At 38.7% G+C, this 19,196-nt stretch overlaps 1 protein-coding gene across 1 annotated transcript in view; it reads left to right on the forward strand.

Annotated features, from left to right (window-relative positions):
* csmd2 (CUB and Sushi multiple domains 2) overlaps positions 1–19,196 on the forward strand; it is a 295,070-nt gene that overhangs the window by 198,416 nt on the left and 77,458 nt on the right. Inside the window, exons 31-34 of the mRNA XM_057828476.1 lie at positions 1,173–1,367; positions 4,016–4,132; positions 7,378–7,491; positions 15,721–15,816. Of these exons, the coding sequence (XP_057684459.1) occupies positions 1,173–1,367; positions 4,016–4,132; positions 7,378–7,491; positions 15,721–15,816 (522 nt within the window). The remainder of the gene's footprint in view (positions 1–1,172; positions 1,368–4,015; positions 4,133–7,377; positions 7,492–15,720; positions 15,817–19,196) is intronic.

Below are 19,196 nucleotides of genomic sequence, written 5' to 3' on the forward strand. Positions count from 1 at the left end.
TGTTTACCAGGCAATATTCTTGTTTCTATGTCTCTGGCAGGGTTTGATGGGGCTCTCTGGGGAAATATGTTGGTAAAAATGCTGCATGTTTGGACGACATTTGAATAACACACAGTGACATCATCACACACCAAAACAAACAGCTTCACTCTCGTTTCTTTCTCATCCAATACATAATTCTACTCTTGAGCTCATAATTTTTACCTCTTATAACATCATGTAAACTCTTTAGAATACTTTTTGTTTCATTTTAATTGGAATTACAGGTTTAATTGGCAGATGGGCTGGGGGTTGAACTCTATCGAAGTAGAGGGTTTAAACTGTCAATGGCATTTACTTTGGTGAATACTATAAAACAAGTCACTGTCAAGATCAATGTTATAAAGTGCCTCATATGCATCTTGATAATGATCTAGAAATCAATTTAATTCATTAAGCCAACTCTATAGTACACAACAGGAGGAGGTTACTATTTCACTGCAGGCAATGGAACCATAGGAAATTGTAACAGAATCCCTGCTAAGATACAGGGAACCCATGCCAGGGCCTCAGGCATGATTTGCTTAGATGCACATGGGGGGTAGTCGTCACATAAGGAAGAGAGCTGTGTTTAAGACTGAGCCCAGGGGATCGGAATTATACAGAATTGAGTGGTGGTGGCTCTCACACTGGTCTTTTTCACCCATGAACTATGTGACAGCTTCAGAACTACATCTTTATTATACCCTCATAAGGGGTGGTTTTCTTTTCTGGGTATAGTTGTTGCACACTTGTGTTTGTGTCTATGAAAGAAAATGTGTACATGCATTGTCTTCTCCACTTGAACGGCCAACAAAGTTGCACGAGAGAAGCGCTTATGTACACTCAGCAGACCTTGGCCAAGACCAATGCCACTCTCAATCAGTTGCCTGTCTATCTCCAAAGCCATACACATACAGTTTCATCAGCAGTGGCAGTTGAGACGGTGCCATCAGGGGCTGGAGGGAAAAGGCAGCCACTGAGAGAGATTTATTAAATCAGCAAAGCACAAAAGAATCGAGGGGGAAAAAGTGTAGGAGGCTACGAAGAAAAAAAAAAGGATAAGACACCACTGCAGCTTTAAAAATCCTTTCATTTATGTCAACATGTGTTGAAATATGGCTTATTTTCCACTGTGTTACCTCTTTCCACAGAGAATCCTCGAGAGTCCTGCTTCGAGCCGGGTCTGGTGCGCAATGGGTCACGGCTGGGAACTGAACTCAAGCTGGGCTCCACCACCACCTACCACTGCGACAGTGGCTACACACTAGAGGGAGAACAGACCCTCACATGCATCATGGGAGCAGATGGCAAGCCAAGCTGGAACAAACCCAAACCCATCTGCATTGGTAAACACTGACATCTGGAGACAGTCCGTATCACGCTCGCATTTCAATTCCAATGCTTATAGGTTTATCTCATGTAAACATACCCTTAAAATGGCACATCGTGTTGTTTACTGTTACAAGGGTATAATAGTTGACTATATACATGGTTCATTGCATATTTGGTACTTTAAAGAAACAAAATACCAAATTTAAATTTGTAATTCATTTTCAAATTTTTTGTGTTTTTTTTTTTTTGTTGTTGTGGGGGTGGGGTAAATTAATTAATTGCATGTTGTTGTGTCTGAAATGTATGCAGACGTCCAGGTCAAGGGCGTAGGTTTGGTCTCAACATTGGTAGTGTCGATATAACAGCGTAACCTGCTGGGTTGGGTGAACTGGGGTCAGTGTTAGAGTAGTTGTCCCCCAACCCAGAGGTTGTGGGTTTGATTCTCTGCCCTGATGAACTCGCCTAAGTATCCTTGAGCAAGATACTGAACCCCACATTGCTCCTGGTGCTGCGTCACCAGGAGGTAGACGGCAATGTAGTGTAAAGCGCTTTGAGCACCTTGAAAGGTGGAAAAGCGCTATACATGTATAACACCATTTACATTTCTCACGAATATGAAACCAATTAATTGATAGGCTAAATGATCAATGCAAATCAAATCTGTACTGACTTAAACTAACATTCATGTGTATTGGTTCATGTCATGCAGCATTCCATTCAAACCTTTGTTTTCAAAAACTACGAAAGAAAAACATTTTTAAAGAATCCAGAATAAATGTCTGGATTTAACTTGACCTATACATACATATAAACATGTTAGCCTACATTGTCCTTCACAACAAGAGTAATACATTGCTTTATTTAGTTGTCTTTTGCATCTTCTCCCTTATTTTCATCTCTAAACTGCATCAGTGGGTTGAGCAATTATGGAAAAAAATTAAATCGGGACTAATTTTTTTACCTCGATTATGGTTACCGTATTTTTCGGACTATAAGCCGCACCCGAATATATGTCCAACCAGCCATAAAATGCCCAATGAAGAGGAAAAAAAACATATACAGTAAGTCGCACTGGAGTGTAAGTCGCATTTTTGGAAGAAATTTACTTGAGAAAATCCAACACATAGAACAGATATGTCATCTTGAAAGGCAATTTAAAATATAAATACAATAAAGAACAAAATGTTGAATAAGTGTACAGAATGATAATGTTACATGATGCATGAACAACGAAATGAGAACTTGGCCTTTATTATAACATAGCTACTAAGAGTTATTCAGATAACTATAGAATAAAGAACATGCTAAAAAGTTTACCAAAGCATCAGTGTCACAGTCCAAAACACCAAATAACATGTGAAATGATATAATAATGTGTTAATAATTTCACACATAAGTTGCTCCAGAGTATAAGTCCCACCCCCAGCCAAACTATGAAAAAATAACTGCGACTTGCAGTCCGAAAAATACGGTAAACGTCTGCATAGGCTGCAAATTAAAATATTTGAAATAAATAATGTAGAAAAATCAAGTAATTAATGAATTAATGCACTAATAGGTATTTGGTTTCAAAAGTGTAAAGTCACAACATGCTCCAGCCTTCTTTCCTTCTAAACCAGGCGGTTTACATGAAGAAATGCAGCAGCAACACAGACTGGGACTCTTAGCAGGTTCTTGCTCATATTTTTCTGGTTATATAGTTTCCAGCAGAGTTCACTACATTTCTCACCGTTTAACGACAACAATTAACGTTAATAGGAGAAAACGCATACAGGGGGACACTTCTCTCTAAGCAGCTTCCTACTTGGGTTCTGCAGGTTAGCATGTTCACACAGATTAATGTTATGCTAACTCTGATGAAGGTTGGACTTTCAGTAGCAAAATATGTGGTGTGTTCCCCACCTCCACAACATTGACATTTTTTTACATTATTTACAGTGGCTGCTGCTGGCCGAATAAAAGTTCTTATATCCCTCCTCTTCGAAGGCGGCATGTCTTCACCATATAATTCGTAAATCTGTCTGTGTTTTTGAGTAAAAAAAAAAATATATATATATATATTGGCTTATTTAGCAATTGAATAGGGGTGATGTAAGTCTGAGCATAATGAAAATTATTCACTTTATAATGGTAGGGTCAATTCTATCCTTACAACATATGGGAAGACAATCTAAATTACCTATATAATTGAACTCATTATAAAATGCAAATAAGGTTGCTTGAAAGTTGGTAGGGACAATTTGAGCATCCTGAAAAGTTGGTACTGCTATGTCCCTATGCAAATCTATGCACTTGTTCCAGGTTATCCTAAAAGATGTAAAAAAAAAAAAAAAAAACATATGTTTTTCTGGTTAACTGTATATCATAGCCACACATCTTGAGATGGAGGATATACCCTCGATTTCGCATTCACCCTGGTAAACCCAGAGAGACACTTGCAAAACATTGCAATTTCACTGTGGCAAACACCAGTGACATCTTACACACAAGGCCCAATCAGACAAGAGAAAGTAATTTAGGAGTGATAGAACAGAGGGGGATGGGAAAGCACTGAGGAAAATTAATCAAACATTACAAGCTCAGGGCATTTTTCTTCTGTGCTTGCCATGTCTTTGTTGGTCATCTCACCCATCTTGTCTAATTAATCTGACTGTCTTTCTAGCGCTGTGTGGAGGAATGTATTCTGGTTTGGAGGGTGTGGTCCTGTCTCCTGGCTACCCTGGCAACTACAGCAGTGCAAGGACGTGTCTTTACTCGGTCATGGTTCCTCAAGATTACGGTAAAATAAGATTTGTTTGCTCTTTCCTATCATGCACTAAATAAAAATGTTTGGTACAGTGGGGCAAATAAGTTTTTAGTCAACCACCAATTGTGCAAGTTCTCCGAATTGAAAAGAATAGAGGGGCCTGTAATTGTCAACATGGGTAAACCTCAATCATGAGAGACAGTATGTGGAAGAAAAAAAAAACAGAATATCACATTGTGTGATTTTTAAAGAATTTATTTCCAAATTAGAGTGGAAAATAAGTATTTGGTCACCTACAAACAAGATTTCTGGCTGTCAAAGAGGTCTAACTTCTTCTAACGAGGTCTAACTAACAAGGCTCCACTCGTCACCTGTATTTATGGCGCCTGTTTTAACTCATTATCGGTATAAAAGAGACCTGTCCACAATCTCAGTCAGTCACACTCCAAACTCCACTATGGCCAAGACCAAAGAGCTGTCGAAGGACACCAGAGACAAAATTGTAGACCTGCACCAGGCTGGGAAGACTGAATCTGCAATAGGTAAAACGCTTGGTGTAAAGAAATCAACTCTGGGAGCAATTATTAGAAAATGGAAGACATACAAGACCACTGATAATCTCCCTCGATCTGTGACTCCATGCAAGATCTCACCCCGTGGAGTCAAAATGGGAACAAGAACGGTGAGCAAAAATGACCTACAGAGAGCTGGGACCACAGTAACAAAGGCTACTATCAGTAACACAATGCGCCGCCAGCGACTCAAATCCTGCACTGCCAAACGTGTCCCCCTGCTGAAGAAAGTACACGTCCAGGCCCGTCTGCGGTTCGCTAGAGAGCATTTGGATGATCCAGAAGAGGACTGGGAGGATGTGTTATGGTCAGATGAAACCAAAATAGAACTTTTTGGTAGTAACACAGGTTCTCGTGTTTGGAGGAGAAAGATTACTGAATTGCATCCGAAGAACACCATACCCACTGTGAAGCATGGGGATGGAAACATCATGCTTTGGGGCTGTTTTTTGTGCAAAGGGACCAGGACGACTGATCTGTGTATAGGAAAGAATGAATGGGGCCATGTATCGAGAGATTTTGAGTGAAAATCTCCTTCCATCATTGAGGGCATTGAAGATGAGACGTGGCTGGGTCTTTCAGTATGACAATGATCCCAAACACACAGCCAGGGCAACAAAGGAGTGGTTTCGTAATATAATATATATAATATATAAATACTTATTTTGCACCATAATTTACAAATAAATTCTTTAAAAATCAAACAATGTGATTATCTGTTTTTTTTTTGTTTGTTTTTTTCACATTCTATCTCTCATGGTTGAGGTTTACCCATGTTGGCAATTACAGGCCTCTCTAATATTTTCAAGTGGGAGAACTTGCACAATTAGTGGTTGACTACATACTTATATGCCCCACTGTATGTCCTCAGCTTTTCTCATGAAGCAACGACTTGGTGATACAATCAGGTTTTTAAAAAAATCTATTATTCTAAATCCTTAAAATTTTCTTCAACTTTTTCCGATAACTCTGGATGATATCTGATGCCAAAGTACCATGGGTCAAATTTATACATTTCCCTTGTCAGCAGTCTGCCATCAGCAATTTTCTCTCAGCGGCTACTGTTGTCACCTTTGCACCATTAAATGCTTAACTGATTTCCTTACAACTTAAGGGATTGTTGAGACCTAAGCAGTAATAGTAAAACTGCCTGTTATAATAAAGATTGCACGAATGCTGTCTAACTACTATCACTATTTTACATATGCAGCCTGGAAAATACTTGACCCCCCAATAAGCACTAGGAAGACAATGTTTTATCAACCCTTTTGACATTTTCATATATAAAAAAAACATGCTTTCTAAAATGTAAATGTAATCAGATAACGGCAAGCCACTAAAAAAATGGATACATGAGGGAAAGATTTGGTCACTTTACCCTCAACCGTGGTAATCTTTTTTTTTTTTTTTTTTTCATTGTCGATGGCATCCATGCCGTAACATTCAGTCAAACTAAACAACTTGCTTTGGGGTACACGTGTGTGATTAATGTTGATGCTGAAATACCTATTAGAAAAATCGGCAAAGCTTTAAATAAATGATCTCACATCCCTCTTGTTGAAGTCTCCATGAGGAACTGAATTGGCAGTCCACAATAGTCTATGTTTGCATATTCCTAGAAATTGATTCCAAGGCCCAAGAATAAACGTTGCTTATTGGCACCTTTTTTATTTAGAATGTAGGCAGGGATAATCTATAAATGGCTTACTTTATTGACGAAGATCCTTTAATGTAAGATGCTGAGGCACGATTGTTTCTTGCAGTTAAGGCCCAGCAACTGATGAAACACACTGACCTCTGCCCCCACTTCGCTCTCCTCCGGTTTTCTATATCCTCTATGTTCTTACACTTATAAAGAAGACACAGATTAGATCTGAAAGGTTAAATACGTTCCAGCAGTAGCAGTTGAAACTGTGGGTTTAAAGGATGAAGGTGAGACCATACATGCTGCAGTTATATTAACTGTCATTGCTTGAAAACCTTTCATCTGCTGACAAACCATCGAGCCGAGAGAGTAGTTTTACTACTCCCTTTTGTCACATCAGTTGTTTTCAAAACTGTTGACATTATCCACCTTGCAGTTCAGACAAAGCCTTTTGACTAAAATAGCTTCTGATTTTCTCTTACACTTATGACTCATCTTTTTTGTTGAGCATAATGTGCAATTATTTACCATAATTGTTTTCACAATTTGTAGGGGTCATATAATAAATACTATAGGTACAAGAAAAAAAAAAATCTTTCATGTTATGGAAAGAATGTCCTATAGGCCATCCTCATAGCAGAAGAGCTTGTAACATAAGGTGCAAAAAAAAAAAAAATGCAATCATATGTCACATTACAGTTAATTCTCATGGACATTTCACCTAATGCCCACTTCAACTGAAAATATTGCAGGAATCTTTTCAATCTTTGAATTCTATACATGCTTTGAACTAACAGATTGATGTTCATGGGCTCAGAAATTTCAGTATGCATTAACATCCATATATTTCCTGAATAAAAGAGAAAAAAAAAAAAAAAATAGCACGGATTACTGTAAATTCAGTCGGCATATAATAGTACAGTGCAAGTACAGAGAAAAAATTGCTTATGGTAGTAACTGCTCATCATTGTTATACCTGAAAAAGTATCATTCTTGCAATGGTTTGAAACGTATTTCATAAAGGAAAATGTAATTCCACCCCCTGTATATCCTTTTTCTAGTGGTCTTCAGCCAATTTGCATTCTTCCAGACTGCTCTGAATGACATTGTGGAGGTTTTTGATGGACCTACACAATCCTCCCGTGTTCTTAGCTCCTTGTCAGGAGCACACACAGGTAACACACGGACATGCAAAATGAACAAAAAAAGGCATTTACGTTACATATGCTCACAAACTGGTTTCAGAGAGCGGCAAACCAAATATAGTTTATTGACAATGAATTATGTAACGGCAATCATGACTTTGTTGTACAGATTTACTTTCATATAAAGGAATATGGTGTATATGTATTGTACGATTCATTGCCAGTTTAGTCTCCTGGGCATTATTTTTTTACATGACTTAATACTCCATAAAATTTTTAAGCATTTTCCCTTTTACGAGCATTCATTCGAAATATTGCTGACAGAGGCAAAGCGTTGGCGGCAGGTGGCCACCAACAAGTTGGAACACATTGCATAAGCGATAGAAACAACTTATTGAGTTGAATGGATAACAGAATATCAGTCACGCTCAAGCTTGCATGTGAATGTAATACAATATCAATATGAAAAAGCAATTATATGGAAAAGCAAAAACGTATTCACATTGACAAACACATAAAAGGTGTTGTGCCTGTAGATTACAAAAATCGACACAAATCACTTGGCGCTGTCAGCTTTGGGTACTATTTTAAATAATATTCATCCAGTTTGTCATATTCTTCTGTTTGTAATATTGTAGTTGAGTGGATGGGCACATTTTAATAATTTTAAGTCACAAAATATGTTAAACACGTTGCTTTAATGAGACAGAAAAGTTTTCTAAAGTGTAAAGGTGTGACGATAGAGCATATTAATATCTCGGTCAGTCTATGACAAAAGCAAAGTAATTATGTAACTAATTATGCTGGTCTGTGTCCAGAGCAGGCTGAAAAAAATGATCAAAAAAACATCATGTTTACTGTTCAATAAACAAGACACATATTAACTGGGGACTCCTGTTGGCCAACTCAGAGAACTAACTAAGCAGGCAGAGCAAAGTAAAGCTCACACATTCTGGCAAAAGAATACAGAATAACATTCTACAAAAGTGGTTTCCCCAAAGAACGCAGACATCATGTAAATACTGTATGCTCTATGTGTTCTCAAAAATCTAAATACAGGAAAGATCAAATAAACTGACACAGTTGATGTGACACATACACACATACACTGTATATGACATGATCGGAAATCGGGCCAGTCGCACCTTTTTTCAGAGGGTTGGAATTGGGTAAAAAGGATCGGGTTTTTAATTATAAATATACTGTATATATTTATGTTTTTCTGCTTCATGCTCGTACAACGCCACAGCATCTCACCATCCCTCCTGCTAAGCAGTGCGCCAAAGGGTCCAGCCTGCGTTTTGTAGTTAAAGTTAACGGTGATTGACAGGTTTGTAGCTTTCATCTCTCCGGAGAAGTACCGCTACGATCTAAGGCACAGATGTGTCAATCATCGTTGAACTTGCATAAGTGAGCTGTGGCAACTCATTGTGTAAGTGACTGGCTGTTCTCAGCAGCGTGAGCAATAAAGCATCAGTGGATTTGAGTGGACTCACTCAATGGAGCATTTAATAAAGACAAGCGTTTTTCTACATTCTTCTGTTTAAAAATAATTAACATTATGAAGGTGGCATGGTGGTTCAAAAAAAACAAACTATTTTTTCGGTATCGGATCGTAAGTCAGCATCGGTAAATTCTCAAATTCAGGTGACTCAGACTCGGGTGCAAAAATATGCAATCGGGACATCCCTAATATATATACTGTATGTGTATATATATATATATATATATATATATATATATATATATATATATATATATATATATATATATATATTAGGGCTGTCAAAATTATCGCGTTAACGTGCGGTAATTAATTTTTTAAATGAATCACGTTAAAATATTTGACGCAATTAACGCACATGTCCTGCTCAGCCAGTATTCTGCCTTTTGGTAAGTTTTACAGCAAGGCTTTTTGTGCTAACAGTGAACTCTTGTGGTCGCTTTGCGACATGGTTTTCTTGCCAGTTCTATATGGCTGCACGACGTCCTGGGCTGACGCCTACGTTGTAATGTTGTGCTTATACAGTATGATCCTTGGACAAGATTTGTCCGTAAGTATGGTTGTGGTAAAGAATGTACATATTATGTTCGTGAGCGAAATGTAATATTTTTTGTATGAGACACTTTTTGTTTATGTTTAGTGAACCTGTATAGCGTGCTAAGCTAACGTTGTTGCTAATGCAATGCTTGTGTACTTTTTTTTTTTGTAGTTTTACAACGGTCTAAAGAGGACAACGGTTTGAGGCCATTTTATTAATAAATCAGATGAAAAAGGAAGAAGTCTGATTATTAAGGCGTCGTTCACTAGCTGTCTAGCTTTGGAAAAAGTAGACGCTTCGGAGTGAGGATAGCATAGACAGATTTAAATGACAGTAGAGTGAAATGCCCACTACAGTCCTTATGTACCGTATGTTGAATGTATATATCCGTCTTGTGTCTTATCTTTCCATTCCAACAATTTATTTTACGGAATATATATATAATTTACAGAAAAATATGGCATATTTTATAGATGGTTTGAATTGTGATTAATTGTGATTAATTACGATTAATTAATTTTTAAGCTGCAATTAACTCAATTAAAAATTGTAATCGTTTGACAGCCCTAGTATATATATACACTCACCGGCCACTTTATTAGGTACACCATGCTAGTAACGGGTTGGACCCCCTTTTGCCTTCAGAACTGCCTCAGTTATTCGTGGCATAGATCCACAAGGTGCTGGAAGCATTCCTCAGAGAGTTTGGTCCATATTGACATGATGGCATCACACAGTTGGTGCAGATTTGTCGGCTGCACATCCATGATGCGAATCTCCCATTCCACCACATCCCAAAAATGCTCTATTGGATTGAGATCTGGTGACTGTGGAGGCCATTTGAGTACAGTGAAATCATTGTCATGTTCAAGAAACCAGTCTGAGATGATTCCAGTTTTATAACATGGCACATTATCCTGCTGAAAGTAGCCATCAGAAGTTGGGTACATTGTGGTCATAAAGGGATGGACATGGTCAGCAACAATACTCAGGTAGGCTGTGGCGTTCTATCGATGCTCAATTGGTAACAAGGGGCCCAAAGAGTGCAAAGAAAATATTCCCCACACCATTACACCACCACCACCACCAGCCTGAACCGTTGATACAAGGCAGGACGGAGCCATGCTTTCATGTTGTTGACGCCAAATTCTGACCCTACCATCCGAATGTCGCAGCAGAAATCGAGACTTATCAGACCAGGCAACGTTTTTCCAATCTTCTATTGTCCAACTTCTATGAGCTTGTGCAAATTGTAGCATCAGTTTCCTGTTCTTAGCTGAAAAGAGTGGCACCCGGCGTGGTCTTCTGCTGCTGTAGCCCATCTGCCTCAAAGTTCGATGTACTGTGCGTTCAGAGATGCTCTTCTGCCTACCTTGGTTGTAACGGGTGGTTATTTGAGTCACTGTTGCCGTTTTATCAGCTCTAACCAGTCTGGCCATTCTCCTCTGACCTTTGGCATCAACAAGGCATTTCCGCCTACAGAACTGCCGCTCACTGGATATTTTTTTCTTTTTCCGACCATTCCTGTAAACCCTAGAGATGGTTGTGCGTGAAAATCCCAGTAGATCGGCAGTTTCTGAAATACTCAGACCAGCCGTTCTGGCACCAAAAAGCATGCCACGTTCAAAGTCACTCAAATCACCTTTCTTCCGCATATTGATGCTCGGTTTGAATTGCAGGAGATTGTCTTAAACCATGTCTACATGCCTAAATGCACTGAGTTGCCGCCATGTGATTGGCTGATTAGAAATTAAGTGTTAACGAGCAGTTGGACAGGTGTACCTAATAAAGTGGCTGGTGAGTGTACATATATATATATATATATATCGGAAAGAACTCAGGTGACTTGAAGTTCCGCTCTTAGACCCCCAATTTGGCCAAATTTCAAAATTGTCCTATATGCATGTGTGATACATCATTGCAAAGCTTAAAATCTCAAGTTTCTGGGGAAAGAAAATTTTTGAACAGGAGGGCATTTTTAAACCCCCAAACCCTAACTCGAGTTTAAAGCATGAGAGAGCATAATTATAGACACCATGATTTTAACGAGACATTATCGCGTACTCACCTTGTTTCGATCCAAAAACTCCGTTTAGCCTGTCTCACAGAGTGTCAAGACACAGCTGTGAACGGCCACAGCTGTACTTTTTGGGGATTTTATGGGTGAAACACGATAATATAACAAGGTTCGCAATGCAGAAATCGCAGATATCAAGGAGAGGTCAAGATTTTCTTATTCAAATATTTACCCTTTTAAACGTGTTTCTTTTTTAATTTTTCTTTGTTTGGATCATTTATTTGTCATCTAAAATATCGGGGAAAATGTGACGGTAATAAAAAAAGTACAATTAAGGGATAGTTATGAGGTAGATATCCGTGACCCATTTACAGACACTATTTTTTTCATTGTGACGTAATTTGTTTAAAAGTTTAAAATATGCGAGTGAATAATTTTAAGTTTTTTTTTTTTTTTTTAAACTAAATATTAGACATCAATTAATGATTCAAAGCTAAAAAGGATAGACATTTCGAATAATAAATGTACCAGTAATTACTTACCTTTTAATGGCTGGGTTGAAACAAAAGCGGTTGCGCGGTGTCTGTAAACGGGGGTCGCCAGGGTAAAACCGACAAATTAAAAATAGTTTGGGGGCTTAATCCTCCATGAAACTGCTATGGCAGAAAATAGACATATTGTTCTATCAAACACAACAGTCCTTTTGGCTTAAAATACAGCGGTTTACTATAAAGAGGGGTGCAAGAGCAGAAACTGCTTTTTCAGCCTAGTCTGTGTTTTCCGCCATATACAGTGCCTTGCAAAAGTATTCGGCCCCCTTGAACCTTGCAACCTTTCGCCACATTTCAGGCTTCAAACATAAAGATATAAAATTTTAATTTTTTGTCAAGAATCGACAACAAGTGGGACACAATCGTGAAGTGGAACAAAATTTATTGGATAATTTAAACTTTTTTAACAAATAAAAAACTGAAAAGTGGGGCGTGCAATATTATTCGGCCCCCTTGCGTTAATACTTTGTAGTGCCACCTTTTGCTCCAATTACAGCTGCAAGTCGCTTGGGGTATGTTTCTATCAGTTTTGCACATCGAGAGACTGACATTCTTGCCCATTCTTCCTTGCAAAACAGCTCGAGCTCAGTGAGGTTGGATGGAGAGTGTTTGTGAACAGCAGTCTTCAGATCTTTCCACAGATTCTCGATTGGATTCAGGTCTGGACTTTGACTTGGCCATTCTAACACCTGGATACGTTTATTTTTTAACCATTCCATTGTAGATTTGGCTTTATGTTTTGGATCATTGTCCTGTTGAAAGATAAATCTCCGTCCCAGTCTCAGGTCTTGTGCAGATACCAACAGGTTTTCTTCCAGAATGTTCCTGTATTTGGCTGCATCCATCTTCCCGTCAATTTTAACCATCTTCTCTGTCCCTGCTGGAGAAAAGCAAGCCCAAGCCATGATGCTGCCACCACCATGTTTGACAGTGGGGATGGTGTGTTCAGGGTGATGAGCTGTGTTGCTTTTACGCCAAACATATCGTTTTGCATTGTGGCCAAAAAGTTCAATTTTGGTTTCATCTGACCAGAGCACCTTCTTCCACATGTTTGGTGTGTCTCCCAGGTGGCTTGTAGCAAACTTTAAACGAGACTTTTTATGGATATCTTTGAGAAATGGCTTTCTTCTTGCCACTCTTCCATAAAGGCCAGATTTGTGCAGTGTACGACTGATTGTTGTCCTATGGACAGACTCTCCCACCTTAGCTGTAGATCTCTGCAGTTCATCCAGAGTGATCATGGGCCTCTTGGCTGCATCTCTGATCAGTTTTCTCCTTGTTTGAGAAGAAAGTTTGGAAGGACGGCCGGGTCTTGGTAGATTTGCAGTGGCCTGATGCGCCTTCCATTTCAATATGATGGCTTGCACAGTGCTCCTTGAGATGTTTAAAGCTTGGGAAATCTTTTTGTATCCAAATCCGGCTTTAAACTTCTCCACAACAGTATCTCGGACCTGCCTGGTGTGTTCCTTGGTTTTCATAATGCTCTCTGCACTTTAAACAGAACCCTGAGACTATGACAGAGCAGGTGCATTTATACGGAGACTTGATTACACACAGGTGGATTCTATTTATCATCATCGGTCATTTAGGACAACATTGGATCATTCAGAGATCCTTACTGAACTTCTGGAGTGAGTTTTCTGCACTGAAAGTAAAGGGGCCGAATAATATTGCACACCCCACTTTTCAGTTTTTTGTTTGTTAAAAAAGTTTAAATTATCCAATAAATGTTGTTCCACTTCACGAGTGTGTCCCACTTGTTGTTGATTCTTGACCAAAAAATTAAATTTCATATCTTTATGTTTGAAGCCTGAAATGTGGCGAAAGGTTGCAAGATTCAAGGGGGCCGAATACTTTTGCAAGGCACTGTATATTATATATACATTATATATATGATGATGATGATATTCCAACTGTACAGTGACAAGATTCAGTGTTCAAATTGTTCATCTCTTCTTTGTAAGCACAAACATGAAGCCATATTTGAGATTTAACTTTTTTTTTTTTTTTTTTTTCTCACCCATAATTGTTTCAAAACATATCACTGTTTGGAACTTGAAGTCCTCAATGCCTATCATTAAATACTGTGTACTGTATCCTCTTTTGTCCTCTTGCGTGAAACTTGTTTATTGTTTAACAGTTGCAGCATTAATCTCAGTCATAACTGCTGACTCTAAACTAGCTAACACCATCAAATTCCTTTGGCTACTGGCTGCCTGCCAAAGTCCTGGTGTCTATCATTTATATCAGTGAAGAGGAGCTATGAAAGAATGACCTGGTTTGCAGCAGGACGCTGGCGAGTGGCTTGATAAGCTACATGCTGACATATGTCTGACCTATTAAGGTGACCAAATTCCCTGCACAGAAAATCCTGAATTTATCACCATGACGGCATACTCCAGGGCCTTTGTGCAATGAACTACCTAGCATGCTCTCGGGTCCCAGTTGTGGCACCACCGCAGTCATGGCATTGACACTTCTAGAGATGTGCTGCTGGATTTCTTCTATGTTGCAACATCTAAAGGAACAGGAATATCAAACACATTCACATCTTATAATGACTGTACAGGTTCTGGAGATACACAGACACACACATACTATGTATCCTCAGGGGGTTAAGCGTGTCTGCCTCCCCACTACAGTGTGACAGAAAGCAGACGTGGTGTAATGAGCTCCTCCGCCAAGAGGCAGTCAGCATTTTGAGTACCAAAGACTGAGTGGCAGCGATTTTCAAACAGGATATCATGTTCCTCACCTCCCAACCCTGTGTGAACATAAAAGAGGTTTAATTATTGTGTGGAGTTTGAAATAATTCTACACAGCCAATTTTTGTTGTTGTTTCCTGTCAGATAACACGCTGGAATATATGTGTTTTCCATCAAAATGTATAAACTAGGCTATATATAAATAATAAAAGCAAAAATCAGTACAACACTAGACTGAAAATCCAATAAATCCCCCCTTGACAGAATTGTATCTCAGTGCAGCACAATTGAACCACTGAGAACGAGAACAGGCTATATACATTTTCGTTATTTTGCAAGAGAACAATTTTAAAGTTTTATGGCTGCTCTTCAGTGGTTATGACTAGACGTTAAGTAAAATCATAGTCTAAGGCCAAACATCAATATTTAATCAAAGACGAGAAAAACATTCACTTATACTAACTTCTAGATGCAATGCCACCACATCTTAAAAAAAAAAAAAAAAAAAAGCTGTACAAAAAGTTACTTCTACCGATAAGTTTAAATTGAAATCAAACTTAGATGTAAACTAATACTCCCACAATTGATTCTTCTGTATTAATTTCAGCTCTTAAATGATAATAGAGTAAGCCTACTCTAGCTCTTAATTAGCCTTGTGTACAAACTGTCGGTTAATTTTGGACAGGTGGCCCTTCAGTGAGCCATGGTACAGGTGACATTTAAATCGCTCTTGAATGTGTAGCATGTCCTTTAAATAGTGTCTGCATTGCCCAGAGCGTCACACAGCATAGGTGATAAACCCAAGCATGAATTGCTTTCAGTATTTCACACTCAGTCGGGTGAAACCAGAAGAGATGAGAATGTTGTGCCCACGCATATACAGTATGCACTGAGGGCACTCAGGTTATAACATTGTGAATTGTTTCTTTCACTCTCTATCTCAGGTGAGTCATTGCCACTGGCAACAACCAACCAAATTCTGATACGCTTCACCTCAAAAGGCCAATCCACCTCAAGGGGATTCCACCTAGTGTACCAGGGTAAGTGAGTTTATGGAACACTCCCGCCTACACATACATAAAAATATGCAAATTTTATTTTAAAATCTTAAAACTCAAATTATCCCTTCATGAGTGAACCTGAGGATTCCTTCAAATTCCATCTCTGTCAAAGTGCATATTTTCAAATTGCTCTTCAACATGAAGAGGATAGTTTTATAGTATTGAACTTTTTTTGATTTAACTTTCCAAGTTTTCTATTCACGCAAGTGAAAAATGCTATTTCCTGCAATCAATGACACATACAGTGGGGCAAATAAGTATTTAGTCAACCACTAATGGTGCAAGTTCTCCCACTTGAAAATATTAGAGAGGCCTGTAATTGTCAACATGGGTAAACCTCAACCATGAGAGACAGAATGTGGAACCCCTCCCCAGAAAATCACATTTTTTGATTTTTAAATAATTTATTTGCAAATCATGGTGGAAAATAAGTATTTGGTCAACACCAAAATGTAATCTCAATACTCTGTTACGTATGTACCCTTTGTTGGAAATAACGGACCCAAATGTTTTCTGTAACTCTTCACAAGCTTTTCACACACTGTTGCTGGTATTTTGGCCCATTCCTCCATGCAGATCTCCTCTAGCGCAGTTATGTTTTGGGGCTGTCGTTGGGACATGGACTTTCAACTCCCTCCACAGATTTTCAATGGGGCTGAGATCTGGAGACTGTCTAGGCCGCTCCAGGACCTTGAAATGCTTCGTACGAAACCACTCCTTTGTTGCCCTGGCTATTTGTGTTTGGGATCATTGTCATGCTGAAAGACCCAGCCACGCCTCATCTTCAATGCCTTTGCTGATGGAAGGGGATTTTCACTCAAAATCTCTCGATAAATGGCCCCATTCATTATTTCCTTTACACAGATCAGTCATCCTTGTCCCTTTGCAGAAAACCAGCTCCAAAGCATGATGTTTCCACCCCCATGCTTCATAGTGGGTATGGTGTTCTTCGGATGCAATTCAGTTTTCTTTCTCCTTCAAACACGAGAACCTGTGTTTTTACCAAAAAGTTCAATTTTGGTTTCACATAACACATTCTCCCAGTCCTATTCTGGTTAATCAAAATGCTCTCCAGCGAACTGCAGACGGGCATAGATGTGTACTGGCTTCAGCAGGGGGACACGTCTGGCAGTGCAGGATTTGAGTCCCTGGCGGCACATTGTGTTATTGATAGTAGCCCTTGTTAATGTGGTCCCAGCTCTCTGTAGGTCATTCACTAGGTCCCCTCGTGTGGTTCTGGGATTTTTGCTCACTGTTCTTGTTATCATTTTGACGCCACGAGGTGAGATCTTGCATGAAGCCTCAGATTGAGGGAGATAATCAGTGCTCTTTTATGTCTTCTATTTTCAAATAATTGCTCCCACAGTTGATTTCTTTACACCAAGTGTTTTACCTATTGCAGATTCAGCCTGGTACAGGTCTACAATTTTTTACAAATTTCTCTGGTGTCCTTCGACAGCTTTTTGGTCTTGGCCACAGTGGAATTTTGAGTGTGACTGACTGGGCGTGTGGACAGGTGTCTTTTATACAGATAATAAGTTAAAACAGGTGCCCTTAATACAGGAAACGAGTGGACCCTCGTTAGACCTCGTTAGAAGAAGTTAGACCTCTGTGACAGCCAGAAATCTTGCTTGTTTGTAGGTGACCAAATACATATTTTCCACTCTAATTTGGAAATGAATTCTTTATAATTCAAACAATGTGATTTTCAGTTTTTTTTTCCACATTCTGTCTCTAATGGTTGAGGTTTACCCATGTTGATTACAGGCCTCTCTAATCTTTTCAAGTAGGAGAACTTGCACAATTGGTGGTTGACTAAATACTTATTTGCCCCACTGTATGTGTGTGTTAATGAACAGAGTGAACCTTTATCAGTCACTCTATTTAAGTGCAGTGGTACCTCTACTTATGAACGTCTCTACATACAGAATTTGTAGGTTTAGACACGCCTCATCGGGAAAATATTGCCTATTGTTACGAAAGAAATTTCAGGATACGAAAAGAAAAAATACAGTATGGCTGATACCTGCACCTTCCAGAATTTACTGAACTTGACATGCTTATAGCTGCTCTGCCATTGGCTATTGCCTAGCATTCCTGATATCCAATTAGTTAAGCGTGAGCTCTACTGTATGTGTATGTGTGTATCCCAGCGTCCTCTTCGTTCGCACCTCGTCCTCCGACAGTTTACATGAGTGTATAAACTTTTTTTTCTTTACTCTATTCTGGTTTTATACATTTTGCACAACTCTGATTGTATGTTTATTGATCAATAATCTAATTGTAACATTTAAAGTGGTACCTCGACATACGATCGCTTCGACACACGATCTTTTCGACATCCGACGTAAAATTTGACTCACCGTTTGTTTCTACATCCGACGACATGCTCGAAATATGATGATTTTTGACAGCGCCACAGTTTCTTTGTTTTACCGGAAGACAGACGCACGGCTGATTTTCTTGTGAGAGAAATCAACACAACAATGACAATGTAAATGATAGCAAAATATAAGCATGGTGTGTGCGTCCAAGAACTGGGTCGACAATAGGGCCGTAGAATGTCGATCTCGGCGGGCAGTCCTCCTCTGTTCACCAGTCTTTATAAGTTAAGGTGACAATTCTAATGTGGTAACATCGCCAAAGAAATGGCCAGCTTTGTCAGGTTTTTTAATCGTGTATTCCATCAACTTGTGCAACACAACACGCCTAGTGTCCGCTGTTGTTGACGCCAGCATCAAAACAGAAAGTAAAATAAAACCGCGCTCTCTTCCTCACTGTCACATCAGCGTTCAGGTACAGCAAAAAAAGTCACATTAGAACTCGATTCGTTACATTATTACAGGTATTATTATTAGGGCTGTCAAACGAGTAAAATTTTTAATCGAGTTAATTACAGCTTAAAAATTAATTAATCGTAATTAATCGCAATTCAAACCATCTATAAAATATGCCATATTTTTCTGTAAATTATTGTTGGAATGGAAAGATAAGACACAAGACTGATATACTGTATACATTCAACATACGGTACATAAGTACTGTATTTGTTTATTATAACAATAAATCAACAAAATGGCATTAACATTATTAACATTCTGTTAAAGCGATCCATGGATAGAAAGACTTGTAGTTCTTAAAAGATAAATGTTAGTACAAGTTATAGAAATGATATATTAAATCCCCTCTTAATGTTTTCGTTTTAATAAAATTTGTAAAATTTTCAATCAAAAAATAAACTAGTAGCCCGCCATTGTTGTCAATAATTCCACAATGCTCATGGGTGCTGAAACCATATAATCAATCGTACCCAAGCGCCAGCAGAGGGCGACAAAACTAAAAAAAACACAAGTAACAAG

Source organism: Corythoichthys intestinalis, chromosome 22, assembly GCF_030265065.1.
Source record: "Corythoichthys intestinalis isolate RoL2023-P3 chromosome 22, ASM3026506v1, whole genome shotgun sequence".
Lineage (NCBI taxonomy): Eukaryota > Metazoa > Chordata > Actinopteri > Syngnathiformes > Syngnathidae > Corythoichthys > Corythoichthys intestinalis.